Here is a 14,686-nt window from a genome sequence, read left to right on the forward strand (position 1 = left end):
AGCAACTATCCCACTCCACCCTCGAATACTACTACTACTTCGTACATTTGAATTTTATAAAGTTGCCAGATTAGGATTCATTCAATTAGATTGACATCTCATCACAACATTGGTCGAGAGATGGAGGCCTAAGACACATACATTTCATATGTCCATTGCATAGTGCACTATCACTCTACAGGACATAGAAGTGTTGCTCGGGTTACCTATTGACAGTGGACCAGTCTCTAGAGTGATGTATGATGACTGGTTACAAATCTGTCAATTGTACCTCGATGTGACCCCACCTGCCGATAAAATTAAAGGATCAAGGTTAAGTTTCATATGGTTAGGGGTACAATTCTGTGAGCTCTTCGATGATGCAGACGAGGAAATCGTCATGCGCATATATACTGCAAATGATGGGTGGAAGTCTGTTTTCCGACAAATCAAGTCATTTTGTTCACTTGATGTTCCTGCCATTGTTAGCTAACCTCAATGACGCGAGACAGTATTCTTGGGATGGAGCATGTTTGACATGGTTGTATAGACAATTGTGCAAAGCAACTAAACCTGAAGTTCACAAGATAGCTAGGCCTCTAATACTTTTTTAACTATGGACTTGGGAGCGATTTCCAACAATGGCTCCACAAGTACAACATGTAAATGATACTTAGTTAGCTGGACGAGCCTATGGTTCTCGGTATGTTATTTTTAATTCAATTTAATTTTTATATGGCTGATCTAGTTAATTCAGAATCTAAATTATCAATTTAAAAATTTAGATGGAGAGACAAATTTCGTGTGACTAGGACAACCACACATGTAATCAGCCAGTATATATATATGTTTAATCTGCTTCAACCTGATCAAGTACATTAATACTGAACCAAATTGATTATTTTATACAAATTTTTATTGTATTTGTCTTTAATGTTCTTCAATATAATATTTTGTGTTTTAGATTATTTAGGAGTCTTACAAACTTGTTATGCACACTTTGCCTAATTTTCTGTACAAATGGTCAAAACATATGGCAGACGATAAGTCCTCATATATTTTCACATTGGTGAGTGACATTTTCTTGATAGGGTGGTGAGACAATTCGATTTTCAGTAGGATGTCCCATCGCCTTGTAATACTGAACCCCTACTGTATGACATTGTCTTAAGAACTAGAGATTGGTTTGAAACAGTTACACATTTGGTAGTACAATGGCACTATCGTGCAAGATTTATTGCAGTAAGGGTTTATATTGAGCATTTTGACAGGGATGTCACTTAAAACTACATCAACTGATATAATAATATCACAAAGCGCTACGTTATTCGTCCGGGAGCAGTTGTGGGTCATTTGGTAAATAAATGAATATTATTTAATTATTTTTAATTTGAATCTATTTTAAATATTATCTAACTGTTTTATATTATCTAATAGTAGACTTCGTGATGTTGCGAATGATCTGAACCAGGTTCTTGTTATATGCAGTGACAACCAGAGCTATATGGAGGAGATACATTATATGTACGATATACCTATTGTTCCTCCACCAGCTCCTAGACGTAGAGGACCCGTTCGAGAAGAAGAAGATGAGTTCGATGAGGTTGCCCACAATGTAGAAGAATTTCCCCTATGATGCAGACGCAGAGCCAAACTGATTATGCTAGTCCAATGACGATGATGCCAGCATTTGGTTCAGGATATTAGGATTAAGAAGCTGGTCCATCGTCTTCATACGTGCATGGACATGGTCGCGGTCGTGGAGAGCATAATAAATATTTATATTATGAAGCACCTACAGAGGTACCAGAGCAACATCAAGAGGAACCAAAGCAACCCAAAGTTCAAAGTCGACGACGACAACCAGCTCGAAATCGACGACATTCGCCTTGTGGGACATGTTGATTTTTATATAAATGAGATAATAGTTGTATTAATATGAATATTTTAATTTACACTTTATTATTTTTAAATTATGGAAGAAAACGTGAACGAGATATTATTTTATATGATATTTCTTAGAGTTAAATTAAGAAGATGATAAAAAATAATAACAAAATGAGTGAGGTGGAATATAATAAATAATAAAATAAAAAAGGAAGGTGTAATGGATGGAAGTCGAATTTTGAAAGTTCGACATCCTTACTGGATACACTAAATTAAAAAAACTCACACGATATTATTCTAATTTTACCTAACCATTTCTTAAATTATTGTTTTCAGATAACAAACACAAATTGGTCAATTAATTTGACTGATCCACGGTAAACGACAGGAGTCGAAGTGTTTATTTCCCAGAATCTGAGTGTGGACGGATCGCAAAGGGGAAATAAAAATACTAAAATAGTAGTGAAAACGGCACGAAGGGCATCGGAGCTGCGCTCTAAAACCTTCAACAACTGCCATGGAACTAACCTCCTCCTCCATACTCCATACTCATCCTATCAAAAGAACCACAACTTGCAATTGCTCATACTCCAATGTCATTCCTAAACAGCCACCAAGCAGATTCTATCCGTCTTCTTCTCCGCGTCTTTCTGTTTTCTCGAAAAACTACAATTTCACCGGAAAGAGTTTACGAATTACAAGATTAACAGCATTCAGCAGTTCCAGCCGTTCTAACAATGACTCGACCCAAGAACTCGCGGTTCTTCTTGAAGTTGAAGGGTGATTTTCCCTCAATTGTTCTTTTTAATCCATTCATTCAATCTTTTTACTCATTCTTCGTGGTTTGAATTATTCGGTTTATCTGAGTCTGCTTCTTTTCTTTATGGATAAGTACTAGACAAATACCTAGCCAGTGTTTAATTGCAAAGACGTTCGCCCGTGTCTTCAAACTTCTAAATCAGTGTGTTTACTGCTTGCAGTTTAAATTCTGTACGCTCTTTAGTTTTAGCACGTTCCTGACCATACGCGTCTTTTTATCTTGTTGGCATGTTAAATCAAAGAAACATTTAGGCCATTATTGGACACCATCTGAAATTCGGTAGACAGGATTAAATTATTGGACCTACGATCTTTCGAACGGCCCAAGTATGGAAACTGGAAGATTGGTTGTCTTCCCTCATTTGTAGATCTGAACGAAAAAAAAAATGGTAGAAGTCAATCCAAAGACAAGCACTTTCATCAATAGAGACAACGTTATCCGCCATAAACGGTACATGAACTTTAAAGAATCAGAAAGTGGGAAAGTTCTCTGATTTATTTTTTTTCCTTTTAATAATAATAATTGTTTTTAGGAGAGGGAAGATATCTGATTCAGACTTGAAAAATGATTAGATTTCCTTAGGAATAAACCGTTTTAACTACACATCCCTGCTTCACATGAGGGAAATAACTAGGGTATTTTAAAAAATAGAAAAATAAGGAAAACTATATACACAAAATAACAAAATTTAATATTCTATGATAGAAATTGATAGAAGTTTATAAGTGTCTGTCGGTGATAGAAACTGATAGAATTTCATCAGATAGAAACTGATACAAGTCCATCACTGATAGACGTTGATAGAAGTCTATAATTGTCTATCAGTGATAGAAACTAATAGAAGTCCATCATTGATGGAGGTTGATAGAAGTCTAATAAGTGTCTATCAGTGATAGAAATTGATAGAAGTCTATCAATGATACTATAGTGATAGAAACTTATATAAGTCTATTACTGATAGACGTTGATAGTAGTCTAAAAGTGTCATCAATGTTTTTTTTGCTATTTCTATAAATAGTTTGACATTTTTTCTACCTGTGAAAATTTTCCAAATAACTAAATATACAAGATAAACAATTAGTTCTAATAAGCCTTCACCAAGAAGAACCTATCAAGTACTGGATCACTCATCTTAGGCTGTGGCCATGTGCCTTTCACTCTACCAATCACTTAAAACGGGCCCTTGTCTGTGTCCAACTGTTAAAGTAGACCAAGAAGGTATTTATTTTTCTAAACATACATTTGGATGACTAAACCTTTCCTTTTACAAAATCTTGATCGGATATGTATGAAGTTCCTTTTTAGTTTTGATGATTGTGTTGCCCATAAAAGCTTCTGCAGATAAACCAAGAGAAAGAAAGAAAAATATTGATAATAAAAGTTAAAAAAGAAAAAGCAAAGTGTGAACATGATGTTGGCAGGGAGAAGATAGGCTCAAGGCTGCATTGATTTGAGTTTGGGTTGTTGGACAATATTGTTTAGGTGATTTGACATAATAAACAATTAATGTTTTTATGCTCTCTAAGTTTGTAATGTTTCATGAGCCAAGTAAGGTTAGAGTTTCTTCCCTTAACTTGTTTCTTCCTTCCTTCCAGAGTTCTTGTGGATGCATATCGCTCAACTAATCGCCAAGCTTTCAATGAAGGTGTACAAGTTTTCATACCTATCTGAATCCTGTTAATTTGACTGGGATTTATGTGTTTTGGATTATCATTATCTAACTTTGTGCTGACAGCATTTCGCAAGCTTGGACTTGACTGTGCAAATTGGACTGAGCCTGTATATTCAGACCTCGTCAGGTGTAACTCTTGTTGATACTATCTATATTTTGAAAGCATGTCATTGTGGTTTCATATTTGTTTTGTTTACTAATCGAATATATGATAAATTTGGCATCTTAAAGATTATATTCACTTTTTTCCCTCAAACTTATCAAACTTTGAATCATTGCAACAATATTTCAATAATGAGCATTTACGTTGAACTTATAACTTTATATTTCTAATTTCTTCGATGAAATTTGTTTCTCATAGAAAAAACTTGTAACTTTGCTCTCTCTCTCTCTCCCTCTCTCTCTCTCTCCCCCCAACTCAAGTTTGATTTTTTCAATTTAACAAAATTTAGTTGTCTTTGTTTTTCTGACTACATATTGTTGAAGTTGGTGGATTTTAAATTACCTATCTGATAGGAGCGGGAAAACCTCCATCCATTTTACATAATTTAGTAAGAAGTCTTGTGTGTTGATTTGTAGGTTGGTTATGTAAGGCATAAATTGTTAGTTGTCAGAGCAAAGGGTGCATGTGAAAGCGAGTTATTTTGTATGGGACAGGGATTGTGTGTGAGTGACTTGGGATCCCTTGTAATACCTACCCGTAATGTAGACCTCTCGGATGTTTGTGTGTGTGTGTGTGTGGAATAAGATATTTATAAATCAATGAAATATACAAGCGAAAAGGGAGGAAAGGTGACGCCTAAACCACGGGAGGTTACATGAAAGCCCTCCAATTAGTCAAAATATAATTTAGAGAATCATTACAAAAGGCTCTACGAAGCCTACATCAAGAAGCTGCAACAAAGAGGGTGCCCATAAAAGATTCAAAATCTACACAAACAATTTGAGGTTTCTATCTGACCATGTGCACCGCAGAAAACTTTTGATAAAGTCGAGCCAGAGAAATTTTGTCTCTTCTTCTAACAGATGATTATGGAAAATAGAGAAGAGGTTATCAGCCAATTTGTAATAAAAAACAAAAGATCATTGAAGAGAATAAATGTACATGTTCCAGAACTCTAATTGGTACAGCGGCACAGCATATTCTAATAAAGGCTCTATCACTATTGTGAGTTAAGATTAATTTCTTTCACAGGAAGAATGCTGCTAATGAGGAACGGATGCTGATTATGTATTTTAACCGTGTAAGTTTCTTTTCTTGTTTTGGAGTTATGAACTATTATTTTTGGTCATTGTTTTTTTCCCCTTGGTTATGTAACACTTTTTTAAGTCGGTAAAAGCATTTCTCTTCGTTATAGATTGGTTGGCCGACTTCACTACCAACGAATGAGAAGGAATCATTTATTAAAAGTGTTCTGCGAGAAAAGGTACTTCTATAGACCATATATGAATGAAATATCTGGCAATTGTTGCTCAGGCGCTTGATTGTAGGTTCCCTTAGGCAGGTAATTCAAAGAGAAGTTCATAATCATTCTTTTTCTCGAAGATATTTGCTTATATTAAGAAATTTCCAGTTCTGTAAAATTTACCTATATATCTTTAAGTTTCCTCCTCTCCTCACAAGAAGAGGGTTTAACCATTAGGTTAATCTCGTCTCCCTTCTCTGTCATGTCTTTTCTAAATAGCATATATTGTATTGAAATGTACTTGGTAAAAAAGCTTGTGATGAGGATTTGCCATCCTTTCAATTCCTGACATCCATGAATTTCTTGACAAAGGTTTTTAATTGGATGAATGATAAAAGAAAAATTGGATAATTAAAGAACTTTATTGTAAGAAACAAACATCTAGCCTTGATAATCCCAACTCACTCCCATATGTATAGGACCCTGTATCCCTTTCCTAAAAGTATCTTTTATGATCCCTTTCTATACTACCTGATGGCATTTTTCCTCGTGAAGAGAGGACCTGCCAGTGAATTAGTGATCTAAAACACGAATTTATGATCTAGTTGATATTGGATTCGAATATAAATGCTTATAAAGTGGAGCCTTTCTTTCTCGGTCGTCTGTCTTTCTCGTTGTGGATTCCCATTTATGCAGTCTGTTTCCTCATTATCTGTCTTTCCCCCCCGGATTAGCCAGTCGCATCTAGGTCTTATTTTTCGTTGATCTCTTCTGGTGCATAAGTTGGTTTGCATGTCCCTATTCTCCCCTCTCCATCTGTAACTCTTTTTTTAGAATAGAAATATTTTGTTATACGTTATATTTATTTGTTATGGCATTCCTCTTGTGAGTAATACTGTTATCAATACACATTTATGCTAGCAACACTTTCTCTCTCTCGCTCTCTCTTAATTTTTATTTTAATTTATTTTATTTTAAAATATGAAGAAACATTTTTTTGATCCATTGTTGGCAGAAAAAGGCATCAGATGAATTGATGGTCTCACAAAGTTTGCCACTCCGGCCTGGAGTTGAAGAGTAAGTCTCTGAACTGCATCCTGTTTGAATGGTACATGGTTAATTAATCCTTCTATTTTTAATTTGAAGGCCTCTATTTCTTATTCGAGTGGAAATATATGGTTTTCCAATGATGCTTGGATGGAGTGTTGGAAAATTGATAATCCACTTATTGCTAATGAAATCATTGAGGAGTGAATCTCTAATGCTCATTTAGTTCAAATGACCATGACCTGCAAGAGTGGGATCTTTCCCGAAGAAGTCCTAGTTAGCTTATCAATCTTCTTGGCTGCAGCATCAGGAGATAGAGAGATGAAATAGGCAGACATATTAGCAAGTTTAGCTTAAGCTAAATCAAAATCCTCGTTAAATGAAATTGGCTTATGAAATTCCACGAAATGTAAGGATTTTACCCTTGATATGTTATGAAAATTGGGGAAATTAACTATTCTTAGAAACTCATTTGTCATTTATCAATCTATAAATGTTAGGAGCTTTGTAAGGGAAGATACAATTTTAGGCACAGTTTCAGATATTGCTCAATATAATGTTATGCATATACGGTTTAACTCACATCTAACATTTCAGATATTGCTCAATATCATGTTATGCATGGTCGCTAGTCACTTTCTACTCTTCACTTCGAATGAGATTACACGTACAATAGTAGTTGATATCAAAAGTTGTCAATTATCAAATTGTGTCTACAAATCACTCTTGATTGTTTCTTTTATTAAATGGAGCTACATTTCATTTCTGCAGTTTCATTGACAATGCTTATAACGAGGGAATACCTGTGATTATTCTCACAGCCTACAGCAAGAGTGGAGAAGAAATTGCTAGGTATATTCCTGTTACCATTAAAGTAATACCACAGTCGAAAACTTGGATCAAAAGTCTGTTTCACACAATTTATAGAATGTTTGTCACATTGTTCTTGTTTGCTTGATCGTTTGTTTGTTTGTTTGTTTGTTTTGTTTTGTTTTTGTTTTTTTGAATAAATAATTTTACAATCTCAATTTTAAAGCTAAGATTTCCAAAATGCGTTGCTTAATTGTTAGATCTATCATCACTAAGCTTGGACCTGAGAGAATATCCAAAGTAAAGATTGTTGGGAATGAGGAGACAAGACAGAGTTTATATAGTGAATTTGTGCGTGGTCAAGCAAAGCAGTCAGGTTTGGAAGAGGAACTAGCTAAGGAAGCAATGAAGGCAGGTAGTCCTTTTTCAATGTTGGTTGACATGCTTTCTGTTTTTCCAAATTTAAATATTGAAGGTTGGATACTGAAGGGCTGTATTCTTGCTTGACGGGCTAGCTTCTGCTGAGAAACAAAGGATAGCCAAGAAGGTTGCATCGGCACTGAAGTTGAGTGTCGAGATAAATACTACCTCATCTGAAAGGTCCGTCTGTTTTTTAAATGAAGTTAGTGAATGTAGATAATGATATGCTTTTACTCCTGTGTTGTAATTGTTTTTGTTTTTGTTTTTGTTTTTGTTTCTTTTGTTGTTATTATTATTGTTATTGTTATTATAATTTTCTTGTTAATGGCCAACTGACTATGATGACATGTAGGGCCTGCAATCATTCGATACTTCAAGTCTTCTAGGCATTGAGGCACCATCTAACACTGAATTGATTGGCATGCATTTTTTGAAAAGGAACATGACAAAAAGGAAGTGGATAAATTGAGGTCCAATCCTACTCACATAACATAACACATATTTCTGAGGACTTGAAACTTTGGAAGAAATTCTTGTTTTGTTAACCTTAATTTCTTGGAGAGGTTCATTTGTGGTTTAGCTTGATTGGTCAATTTTCGAGAAGTCGTGTAGAGTTTAAAAAGAGAAAAGCTCCTGGATTTTTACAACTTACCAGTCCTGGTATCTGATCTCATGGGATGGAGAGGAAGCTACCAAGTGAGAGAGAGATAGCACTAACTTTTCATCCTCTCCTCTTGAACTTAGTTTCACAGCTGCTTTCACCTTCTGTCGTACAAAATGCCCACCGATGAAAATTAACGAGTGTTAGAAGACAATGCAAACAATGGAAGTGCAATAGAAGTAACCAATATGGACCAATGGTTCGATTGACTTATGGTTATAGAAAAAAGATATGTTGCGGTTCTTGAAACCCTTCTACTTTACCTCTGCACAAAAATACGTGTTGTGCATGCTTTTCAATCTTATTAACTTACACATACATGCACATGTATCTTGGTAGTCAACTTTGTAGTATTCATGGGACATTTTTAGTAGCTTCATTATGTGGTCTAAGAATTGTATGGTTCTCAGACGGCAAGAATCTTGGAATAGTCTATTGTTCATTAAATGTTATCTCATGGTCGATTTTTATTTGATTGTGATTGTCACTAATTTTTTGTTTTCTTTCTTTGTTTTCACTTCTTTGGAGAGTTGGTATTCCTTGAACATTTATTCCTTGACATTATATCAATGAGAAGTTGTTTCTTATAAGGGGGAAATCCAATTAAACATTGCTGTCCTATGGTTGCACTTTGCAGCTGTCATGATATGTGCACAAATCTTAGAAATTTATTTTGAATAATTGAATTGCTGGTTTATTTGACAGCAATGTTTAACATGATATATTTTGGTTACAAAAAGCATTATCGTGTGCATTATCTAATATGACTTCATTTTTTTAAAAAAAAGTTTGGACAAGATCATATGTGCATTGCGTGCTGGAGCAGAACTTGCGGACACACCTGTTTCCAATTGCATCCTTATTGCAGGAACCCAGTCTGGGATTGATGGAGCTGAGCGAATAGGAATGCCGCGTATTGTGCTCCGTAGCAGGTAATCCCCAATGTAGTTGGTTTGAGCTAGGTTAGAACCAATGACTCTTGAATACAACTGTTGGAATGCCATCTTCATTTCTCTTTCCTCTTCCTCTTCCGTGATAGCATGAAACTAAGAATCTATCTGTGTCAATATATCATCAAGGATCTGGATTGAATATTGAACTGACTCATAGTTGACATATTCAATCACTCTTGTCTTTTCTGGGTTAAAGTGACCTAATCACTTTCGTGCTTCATACGAGAAGTTGTGCTTTCGATCTGGTACCTCTGGCGAGGCTCTTTACTTTTCAAAGTGGTTCCATCACTACGGTATATCAAGAAAGTAGCATTACATTTCTCTAAGAGGCTAGACTCCTTGATTATATAACTTGTCAACTTTGTTTCTGATTGAGGAAAAGTTTTGCTTGAGTTGAGTGGGACTTGGATAAAAAGAAAAACTGTTGTCCATATCGTTTTTAGCAATTAACTTAATCTGCAATTTCTATTTGTAATGTAACAACTTCATGCTTGCTTCTTTGTAGTTTGACATCGAGAGCTGAGTTCCCTTCAGCAAACGCTATAATGGATGGCTTTGGTGTCGGTGGCTTAACGATTACCAGATTACGGCAAAAGACATGGTCTTGAGGTCCATTGTTACTCGCTGCCTCTTCATTACCGTTAAATCACATTGTTAAGATGATGTCTTGTACTGTTACACGACTATTTTCATGATTCCATTCTTAAACGTATGGCTATGGCTTAAATTCTTGGAATTTTGAATCCTCAAATTGAAGAATGAGGTGAGAAGAATATAAAAGAAAGGGTTTTATTTTGGAAGAATAATACGAAGAAATAAAATACATTATGGAAAGAAAAAAAGAAAAATCTCTTGAATCTTTATTTGCGTAATTGGCCTCGCGTAAACTCAAAGCCCCTCTTTTATTATATTACATCTATAAAAGGCAGCTGAATTAATGTGACGACTCGAAAATCATTTTATATCTTTGCCCTTTTAAACTTGTTTTTTCTGATTGGGATATTGAATTTTCATCAATAATTTTCACATTTTCAGCCTAACATTTCCAATATATCCTAAAAAAAAAAGAAGTCAAACATAAAATATGAAAAATAAAATGTCACAAAAATATAAATAATAAGCATTTTAGTTTGTGTAAAAATATAAAACGTTTGTTCGAAACAAATTGATTTTCGGTTGGACTAGTTTGATCGTAAGTACAAGGATACGGTTACTCCCTTCTAACTCTCATTATCATATACTTTTTGAAGTTATCCTGCATAATTTTTCTATATTATATTTCTTCCATTCTCCTTGAGTAATACATGGAATACACTTACCTCCAAGCATCTATTTTAATTACAAAGAGAAGAAATTAAAATATATATATATATTTGCATGCATCTAGTTTGTTCGAAATCCTACCTAAATGATTTAAGCTATCATGTGATAAATTTTACATTATTTAATTTTTTTCTTATTTGTGATTGAAGTGAATGCATAAAAGGCCCAACCCACACCCAAATATTTTTCATTGTTCTTCTCAAATTCCTTTTATTTTTCATTAAATGGTTTAATAATTTGTTAAGAGTTCTTAATTTTTTAAAAACATTCCAACTTTTGTGTGTAACTAGGACACGGTCGAGTGGCACCCATCCCATCGGCAAATTACTTTCTGCTCCTTCCCTTCCCTCCCTGCGGTGTCCGCCGCGTCTCCGCCTCTTGCTGCACACTGAGACCAACCCCTCCGCCACGCCATATTTGATTTGTCTCTTGTCCCTCTGTGCTGCTGCTTCGTCGGTTGTCGGTACGCCTCCACTGCCAATTTTTTTCTCTTCTTATATGTCTCTCTACGTCGCCCTGCCGCAGCCTCTCCACCTTGCCTCTTCATCAAAACGCTCTGGAATCAGGTATGCCGTTAGTCGTTTACTTTGCGAACAATTTAGTTAAACTCGAACTTAGGGTTGTTTCGATTTCAGGAGTTTGATTCAAATCATCAGTAAGCTTGTGCGCTGTAATTATGGCCAAACCATTCTCACGGTAGTATCATCCTTTCTTACGTGCAGCTTCTTATTTCTTTTTCGTCAATCCTAATTTTTCTTGTCGGTCATTGATGAAGGTCCCATACGAAATAACAAAAATTTGAAAAGAAGGTGCAGTTTTATGAGAGTGAGTTTCGAACACTGACACGAACATGATAAATAACAAAAAAACGAGATTTTCACATAACAAGCCTTGACCATATATTTTCATAAATATCTTTAAATTTATTATTATTTTTTTAAAAGTCTATTATTTTTTAAGAGTTTTATCCTTTTTATATATATATATATATATATTCAAAGTTACTCAATGATGAAGGAAGAAAAGAAAATGTATTTAATATAAATTTTCTCATTTGTCAATTAGAGAGAGAAAAAACATTTATTTTATTTTATTTTTTTATTTTCCAATTTGAAAAGAATACATTTATTGAAATTTTATTTTTTATTTACGTTGGTTTTCACATATCAATTTATTTTTTTACCGATTAATGGTTATTTTAAATATACCTTAAAATATTTTGACGGATTCATAATTATTTTAAATATACCTTAGAATTTTTTGTTAGGTATTTGAAAATATTTTAACCAATATATGAAATATACTACAATTTATAAATTAGAGATTGACTCAATGCTTGACATAAACCAGAGTATAAACTAATATATGAAATATATCTTCATTTATGTCAAATAAACGATCGTCGACCAGATTTGTTCGCCCCACGGTGATGTCGACCGAATCTGCTCAACCCGTCACCGTTGATTCGTCTAACGTCGTCCACGCCATCGATTCGTCCTAAGTCATTCATGTCATCTTGTGTCGAGTCATCAATTCGTCTCATGTCATCGTCTATCGTCTGCAACTCACACCGCCGGAATGAGAAAAGAGAAGGAGGAGGAAGGAGAAAAGAGTGTGAATTATGGGGGAGAGAATATATAAAATATATTATTGGGGAGAGAGTATGCATGAAGGAGAGAGAAATTATATATATATATAGATGTGTATGTATATAGATGTGTATGTATATACATGTATATACATGTGTATGTATATATATAACGTAGTTAAGGGCTAAATTGTAAATAGCTACTGATATTAGTGAAAATAGAAATGCCAATAGGTCTTTTTTTTTTTTTTTTTTTTTGTAAAAAATGAAATGTTCAAGACATTAATGTAGTATGTGCCTATTCTTTAGGTATTTTATGTAGAAATCCCTAACAAAAGTTACAGAAAATTATTCATACTAGGGAAATTTGGGCCAATGATCAAATATCTTGGTCCATAATGCCAAATGACCCGGTTTTTTTTTTTTTTTTAAATATCAGTTGACATTTTGTTGACGTCATCACGGTATGAGATTATAAGAATTACTCTTGATAATTGTCTCGCTCTCGCTACATAGATCTCACTCTCGCTATCTGTCTATCTTCCATCATGATGTGATTGTTTGTCACTATACGATTGATTTCACAACTTTCACGAAATCATTCGTCTACAACTTAAAATCGTTAACACACAGCAAACATGTAATGGTGAATTCTTTAAAATCTAAACTTCATTTGAACTGTCATTTTGTTGAACGAAGATTTATTGAACGAGGTTTTCCAGAACGGAGTTTTTTGGGACCAAATAGAGTTTTCTGGTTTTTCAGAACGAGACAGACTTTTCTTGAACGTGGTTTTATTGGTGTTTGTTGGAATGTGGTCCCAAAAAAGGTATGTAAATAACATAACGAAAAGGGTGTGAGAAAGAGCGACAACGAGAAAGGTGGAGAGAGAGAGCAACAACGAGAAAGGTGGAAAGAGAGAGCGACAGTAAGACCAAGAAGGAGAGAGATAGAGTGACAGCGAGAGCAAGAGGGAGGGAGAGCGACAGCGAGAGGTAATGACAATGAGAGTCACAAAAGCGAGAGCAATTTAGAGCGACGACGAGAGAAATCCATGTGCATTAGACGATATTCATCTGCTTAATAAAAAATGTTCTCTTGCTTTGTAGGATGACAGAAAAGTGTCTACTAATTAGATACGGAGGTGATTGGGATGAGAACCAAAATTTGTATGTTGGAGGCTAGCTAATAGGAATCATTTTGCCTATTCCATTGAAGCATGAATAACTTAAAGCTCACATTTATAGGGTTGCAAATGTAAGTTGCTCAGAGTTTGATGTTGTTATGAGAGTTAAATATAAGCTTGACTATGAAGCCCCTCCACAGTACATATAGAATGACAGTGATGTTCGCTTCCTTCTTTTCCGGGAAGATCTTTGTAGAGTTCAACTATATGTAACGCTAAAATTGAACCATGACGGAAATGTGAATATGAGTTATGATGGTATAAGGGTAGACAGACATACGAGGGTATGAGCTTAATCGAGAAGAGGTGATATTTCATTGTCTATGAACACTCAACCATTAACATTACCAATTGACAATGACAACATTCATGCATGGGACTTGGAAAGAGAAACTCAATGTAACGGACCTGTGCTTGGTAATGAGAGATCGGGAGGACTTACTTCAATGGATTGTGGTCCTTCAAAAGAGCGTGATCCTTTTGTGGTTGGTAATGAGAGATCATCAGGGTTGAATTTTATGGATTGTGGTCCTTCAGAAGAGCGTGATCCTTTCGTGGTTGATAATGAAAGATTAGCAGGATTGAATTCTAGGGACTGTGGTCCTTCAGAGGTGTGTAGACCTACAGTGACTATTAATGAGAGATTAGCAGGATTGAATTCCATGTCTTCATGTCGTAGAGGGGAATTTATTATGGGAAAATTTGTACGGATGACCCATTTTTTGGGCCCAAAATGTCAAATGACCCATTTTTCTAAAAATAATGTCAATTGACCCTCTACTGACATCATCGTCATACCAGATTACATAAATGCCCTCACCTCTTTGTCTTCTCACCCTTATACTCATGTCGATTGTGTCTTAAACTGATCAGTAATGGGGATAGGGTGGATCGTTTTGGGGTTTAGAAATATTGTGAACCTATGGTTTTTTTT

At 34.9% G+C, this 14,686-nt stretch overlaps 1 protein-coding gene across 2 annotated transcripts; it reads left to right on the forward strand.

Annotated features, from left to right (window-relative positions):
• The first annotated feature begins 2,195 nt into the window (after positions 1-2,195).
• LOC120073286 (Haloacid dehalogenase-like hydrolase (HAD) superfamily protein) lies at positions 2,196-12,891 on the forward strand. 2 transcript variants are annotated; one of them, XR_005480714.2, is made up of 14 exons: positions 2,196-2,646; positions 4,282-4,331; positions 4,422-4,485; positions 5,554-5,602; positions 5,717-5,785; positions 6,780-6,841; positions 7,583-7,663; positions 7,882-8,036; positions 8,137-8,221; positions 9,491-9,634; positions 10,161-10,264; positions 11,269-11,544; positions 11,614-11,674; positions 12,389-12,891. XR_005480714.2 is itself a non-coding variant. In XM_039026034.2 (12 exons), exons 1-11 carry the CDS (start codon positions 2,384-2,386, stop codon positions 10,261-10,263), a joined length of 1,125 nt encoding a protein of 374 aa, XP_038881962.1. In that variant the 5' UTR covers positions 2,196-2,383; the 3' UTR covers position 10,264; positions 11,269-11,805. The 2 variants fall into 2 exon arrangements, 1 of the variants encoding a protein (XP_038881962.1); XM_039026034.2 differs by lacking the exon at positions 12,389-12,891 and having other exon boundaries at positions 11,269-11,805.
• Positions 12,892-14,686: the final 1,795 nt, after the last annotated feature.

Source organism: Benincasa hispida, chromosome 3, assembly GCF_027475165.1.
Source record: "Benincasa hispida cultivar pf3 chromosome 3, pf3_genome.v1.1, whole genome shotgun sequence".
Classification (NCBI taxonomy): domain Eukaryota; kingdom Viridiplantae; phylum Streptophyta; class Magnoliopsida; order Cucurbitales; family Cucurbitaceae; genus Benincasa; species Benincasa hispida.